The sequence below is a fragment of the Triticum urartu genome, chromosome 7A (genome assembly GCF_056163025.1).
Source record: "Triticum urartu cultivar PI428250 chromosome 7A, HENAU_Tu73, whole genome shotgun sequence".
NCBI lineage: Eukaryota > Viridiplantae > Streptophyta > Magnoliopsida > Poales > Poaceae > Triticum > Triticum urartu.
The window spans coordinates 88,123,570-88,129,311 of record NC_141879.1 but is presented as its reverse complement, the minus strand read 5'-3'; the positions used below and the strand labels follow the sequence as shown (position 1 = coordinate 88,129,311).

Here is a 5,742-nt window from a genome sequence, read left to right as displayed (position 1 = left end):
TTAGTGTGTGGGTGTCCTTGTGTGTGTGCTTTGTGATAAGGACCGCCTAATTCCGCAGCTCGCTGCCGCTTGCACGGTCTTCTCCGTCTCCGGTGAGCAATCTAGCTGGGCCTCACCGGGGTTGACGCTCCTCGTTGGCGCTCATCGTGTTGCCCCCATCCTCGGGCCCGTTTGAAAATCAACTAACACACCCGAATTTTCCAGGTATCTGAGAAATAGCAAACGCGTGGTAAAGAACATATTGACGTATTTGCCAGCAAACGAAATAATGCAATCTACGTGCTTTCTACTAGTTTCCACTGCATAGAAAGATATGTAGCCTAGCGCGCCTAGCTAAAAAGTGGTGACCGGATAAAAGCAGGGGAAGATAAAGATCTGATGTACTGACATGATTGAACATTAGAACACGAGGATGAAAGGGAACCAGGGAGGAAAGGGTCGAGAAAGAAAGAGTTCATGCATGCACAACAACCCAGTGACAAAACACTAGGTTAGTTTAGTTTAGTGAGTAGTGGTACTAGTTAGTTAAGCTCGGTGAAGTGAAGATTGATTGACGCGAGGTGGGCTAATGGCGCAACAACAGCTACGTGCCACCGGACCACCGGCTCCGTCTATATAAGCCTCCGAGCCATCGCCATTTCCTTCATCAACCCATCCATCCATCCACCGAGCGATCGACTCTCACTCCCAGAGCTCCGAGCTAGCCAACAATGGCGTCCTCTTCGCTGCTCGTGGCGCTTGTGGTGGCCTCGGGGTGCCTCTTGGCCGTGTCCGGCCAGAAGTTCAACGCCATCTACAGCTTCGGCGACTCCATGTCCGACACCGGCAACCTCTGCGTCAACGGGCCCCCCGCCGGCCTCACCCTCACCCAGCCCCCCTACGGCGAGACCTTCTTCGGCCGCGCCACCTGCCGCTGCTCTGACGGCCGCCTCGTCGTCGACTTCCTCGGTACGCACGCTCCCTCTTCGCCGCCGGTTTTGATTTGAACCCGCCATGCATGCATTTTCCCTCCAAAACGAGGAAAACAGAGCATGCAGTCTGCATCGAGTTCGAGGACGGCAGGTGAGCTGACGTGCTCTCTGCTTTGGCGTGTGCGTGCAGCTGAGAAGTTCGGGCTGCCGCTGCTGAAGCCGTCGAAGCAGGGCCGCGCGGACTTCAAGAAGGGCGCCAACATGGCCATCATCGGCGCCACCACCATGGGCTCCAGCTTCTTCCAGTCGCTCGGCGTCGGCGACAAGATCTGGAACAACGGGCCCCTCGACACCCAGATCCAGTGGTTCCAGAACCTCCTCCCCTCCGTCTGCGGCTCATGTACGTAACAAACAACGCCATTAACCCCCCTCCTACCTCCTCCACTCTACCGCCACCGCCATTAACGCCGCCTGGTCCAGGCCAAGGCCAGAGAGAAAAACAAAATGGCTGCCTGCCCGCCCCCACCCCGCCCCATGCATGATCACGCGCGCCATTAACTAACTCCACGTACGTACGTGCTACAGCGTGCAAGACGTACCTGTCCAAGTCCCTGTTCGTGCTGGGCGAGCTGGGCGGTAACGACTACAACGCGCAGCTCTTCGGCGGGTACACGCCGGAGCAGGCGGCCGGGCAGAGCCCCACCATCGTGGACGCCATCGGCGCCGGCGCCGAGAAGCTCATCGGGCTGGGCGCCATGTACATCGTCATCCCCGGGGTGCTCCCCGTCGGCTGCTTCCCCATCTACCTCACGCTGTACCAGACCTCCAACGCCGGCGACTACGACCAGTACGGCTGCCTGAAGCGGTTCAACGCGCTGTCGGCCCGCCACAACTCGCTGCTCCAGAGCAAGGTGACCAGCCTGCAGGGCAAGTACCCCTACGCCAAGATCATGTACGCCGACTTCTACTCCCACGTCTTCGACATGGTCAAGAGCCCCGCCTCCTACGGTACGTACGCCGCTGTCTCTCACTGATCCTCCTACTCCTCCGTCTTCTCCGGCTCCGGCGAGCTGAGTGTTTGTTTGCTTGTACAGGGTTCAGCACGAACCTGAGGGCGTGCTGCGGCGCGGGCGGCGGCAAGTACAACTACCAGAACGGCGCCAGGTGTGGCATGTCCGGCGCGTCGGCGTGCGGCAACCCGTCGTCGTCGCTGAGCTGGGACGGGATCCACCTGACGGAGGCGGCCTACAAGAAGATCGCCGACGGCTGGGTCAACGGGCCCTACTGCCACCCGGCCATCCTCTCCTAGAGCGAGCGAGCGAGCTCCGGCTAGCCTGTCGTTTGGTTGCTTCCTTTCCTTCCTCGAAGCTGGGGAGGGAATGGATTACTATTATTTTTAGCAGGGAAGAAGAAGAAGTGTTGCGAGAATAAGCATCGATTTGATTAATTCTCGTGTAGTTTGCGCTTGGCGGTTATTTATGTGTTGGATTGAATTTTGAGGTGTTGGAAGGTGTGGTTGGAGCATTCGTTCAAGATCCAGTGCGTACACAACCAGCAGGACCAAAACTAATCATTGGCGCCAAACCAAAAAAAAAGCAGCAAAATTGCCTCACCGATCGAAGCCGCGAATCGGTAGCAGGAACTTGACGATCGATGATAATAACATTTCAACACCTGAGCTGACCATTTTCTTTGCTTGAAAGAGACATGGCCAAAAGCAACCTGTGCTGAGAACTGGGCATAGCTCCGACCAGGATTCGAGTCTCGGCTTGAGCATTTGGTACTCGTAAAGTTTTCTTCTATAAAACGGAAAAGCTATTTTCCTGCCGACTGTTGGTTAGCGCCAGGCACATATCTGTCGTGTAAAAAGAGCTTCAAAAAAGTAGTGCCACCGCCTAGGATTCGACGACACAACCTGTTGGTTGTGGCCACGACTCATTACCAGCTAAGCCGACTACTTGCTGTGTTTCTTTTGCAGGTTATTTTGTATTTCTATCTTAGTAAATGAGAGCGAGAAAAAAAGACCACAACGCCTTTGATGAGGAGACAAAACCATTTGCTCCATGTTTTTTAAAGGGCCGATGTAACGTGTTTTGTACTCCATTTGTCTCTACAGAAATAAATGTTTCACTCCTATAGAATTCGAACGACGGTCTTCTTGTTTGTCATATCTCGATAAATTTTTTTAATGAGATTGATAATTATATGTACCACAAACTTGATAGCTTATGTACAAATACCATCGTAGCTTTTTTTTGACAAAAAAATTCCTGCCGACTATTCGTTAGCGATAGGCACGCACGTTTCGATTGCTGTCGGATGCGCATCGAACGATCCCGCGAAAGCCTCCCGAGCACCACAGTCCCGATCCATTTTTTCCTTCTCCGGATCCGATTTTCTTGCTCTCCACCCAATCCATTTTTCCCCTTTCCAGATCTTTTTTCGTTCGAGAGTTTTTCATGCAAAAATTGGTGTAAACAAGAGAGGATTCAATCCTTGCACCACTAGTGAGCCAACTCAACTAGCCTACCACCTGACCTACGATCCCTTTCTTGAACAAAAGAAAGTAAATGGGCTATTTAACATGTCTCCTCTACTACGTATGCATAAAAACGAGTTAATTTAGTGTTCGATTTTTTCCACGCTTAGGTACCCCGTTCCTGCTAACTTTACCGACCGGGGGGGGGGGGGTGTGGTGATGAAATATCCTCCGTAACTTTCGTGTGAATAACATGGTAACTCAAATTTCATAGACCTGATAACTTATGTACCCCGGTCCTAAAAACTTTGTCGGCGAGGGTGAGGGTGGGGGAGTTGTTGAAACATACCACGGTAACTTCTGTGCAAATAACATGATAACTCAAACATGCCGGACCTGATAACTTATGTACCCCGGTCCCGATAACTTGGTCGGCGAGGGTGGGGGTGGGGCAAGTCGCTGAAACATGCCATGGTCACTTCTGTGCAAATAACATGATAATTCAAACATGGCGGACCTGATAACTTATGTACCCCGGTCCTGATAACTTGGTCGGTGAGGATGGGGGTGGGGCAAGTCGCTGAAACACGCCATGGTAACTTCTGTGCAAATAACATGATAACTCATACATGGTAGACCTGATAACTTTGTCGAAGGGGTCGGGGTGGGGGTGTCGTTGAAACGTATGATGGTAACTTCTATGCAAATAACATGATAACTCACACATCGTAAACATGATAAATTATGTACCAGTCCTGGTAACTTTGTCGGAGGGGCCGGAGTGGGGGAGTCGTTGAAACATACCACGATAACTTCTATGCAATAATATGATAACTCACACATCATAGACATTAAATTATGTACCCAGTCCTGGTAACTTTGTCGGTGGGGTTGGGGTTGGGGGGAGAGTCACTGAAACATACCACGGTAACTTCTATGCAAATAACATGGTAAGTCACACATCGTAGAAATGATAAATTATGTACCCAATGCTGATAACTTTATCGGCGGGGGTAGGGTGGAAGGAGTTGTTGAATCATACCACCACTAGTAGAAAACGGAGTTTTAGCGCCGGTTCGTAAGGGCCTTTAGTGCCGGTTCCATAACCGGCACTAAAGGGTGGGCACTAAAGGCCCCCCCTTTAGTACCGGTTCGGCACGAACCGGCGCTAAAGTGCCACCACGTGGCGTGAGCTCGCGCCCTGGTATGGGGGACCTTTAGTACCGGTTGGTGTTACCAACCGGTAACACCAACCGGTACTAAAGGTTTTTTTTTGAATTTTTTTTGAAATTTTGGAAAAAAAATTTGATTTTTTTTATTTTTATTTTTTCTGAATTATTTGATGATTTAGTCTCTAATCACCTCTCTTAACTGCTCAAATGTGGATCACTCATTCCAAATCATCTAACTTCCCGACCGGTCACCCATCCCTCTCACTACTCTAACCCGAGCACGCTTAACTTTCGGGTTCTATTCTCCTTCGTTTCTGAGTCTACACTAGTTGTTTTCCTGACAATAGTAAGATGTCAATCCTATTAACCCTCAGGAGTTTAGCTTGAGCATGAACTCACACATTTCACCGTTTGAGTTTGAAACTATTATTCTAAAAAACAGTAATTATTTAGTAACGCTAATATTTCTTGAATAAGTTTGACCATAGTTTGACCACAGATTTGACCAAAATTCAAAAAATTGAAATAATTATTTATTAACACTAATATTCTTGAATAATTATGTAGTAACATTAATACTTCTTGAATAAGTAGTTTGACCAGATTTAACCAATTTTTTTTAAAAAAACTAAAATTTGACCATATATTTTTTTCCTTTTGGAATTTGAGTATTCTAAAAAATTCCAAACAGGCCATAGGCCGTTTCCATTGGGTGCGGATTTTCGTGCTGAATTTTTTGATATATTATACATTTTTTTCCGACATCGTATGCAAAAGTTATAACCGTTTTACATTTTCCCTACACTTTTTGCAAAACATGTCCAAATTGTAGTTTTCAAATTTTCCTAACTAGTAGATGTAGTAATATAACTACCTCTCGAAGGATTTTATTTTTTGAAGTTTTTATCATTTTCTTTTGATTTTTTCAGAACTGAAATGGCGACACACGGGGGGGGGGGGGGTAGAGTTTGAAAATTGCCCTATAGTGCCGGTTTGTGTCACAAACCGCTACTATAGGTCAGACCCCTTTAGTACCAGTTCGTGCCACGAACCGGTACTAAAGGTGATCGTGGGGCCCCGGCCTGATGCCAGCCTGCCACCACCCATTTAGTACCGGTTCGTGTCACGAACCGGTACTAAAGGTTCAACACGAACCGGCATTAATGCAAATCCGTTCGAA

At 48.8% G+C, this 5,742-nt stretch overlaps 1 protein-coding gene across 1 annotated transcript; it reads left to right on the top strand.

The window, feature by feature from the left end:
• The first annotated feature begins 637 nt into the window (after positions 1 to 637).
• On the top strand, positions 638 to 2,444 carry LOC125522268 (GDSL esterase/lipase At5g45910). Its single transcript, XM_048687343.2, has 4 exons — positions 638 to 948; positions 1,102 to 1,311; positions 1,497 to 1,919; positions 2,006 to 2,444. The coding sequence occupies exons 1-4, from the start codon at positions 711 to 713 to the stop codon at positions 2,218 to 2,220; spliced, it is 1,086 nt and encodes a 361-aa protein (XP_048543300.2). The 5' UTR covers positions 638 to 710; the 3' UTR covers positions 2,221 to 2,444.
• The last annotated feature ends 3,298 nt before the right edge of the window (positions 2,445 to 5,742 follow it).

Bases quoted from the DNA above. Each gene is read 5' to 3' on its own strand.
- LOC125522268 (XM_048687343.2), top strand. From the start codon at position 711: ATGGCGTCCTCTTCGCTGCTCGTGGCGCTTGTGGTGGCCTCGGGGTGC. The intron at 949-1,101 runs GTACGCACGCTC...GTGTGCGTGCAG, and splicing joins CCTCGTCGTCGACTTCCTCG to CTGAGAAGTTCGGGCTGCCG. The intron at 1,920-2,005 runs GTACGTACGCCG...TTGCTTGTACAG, and splicing joins CAAGAGCCCCGCCTCCTACG to GGTTCAGCACGAACCTGAGG.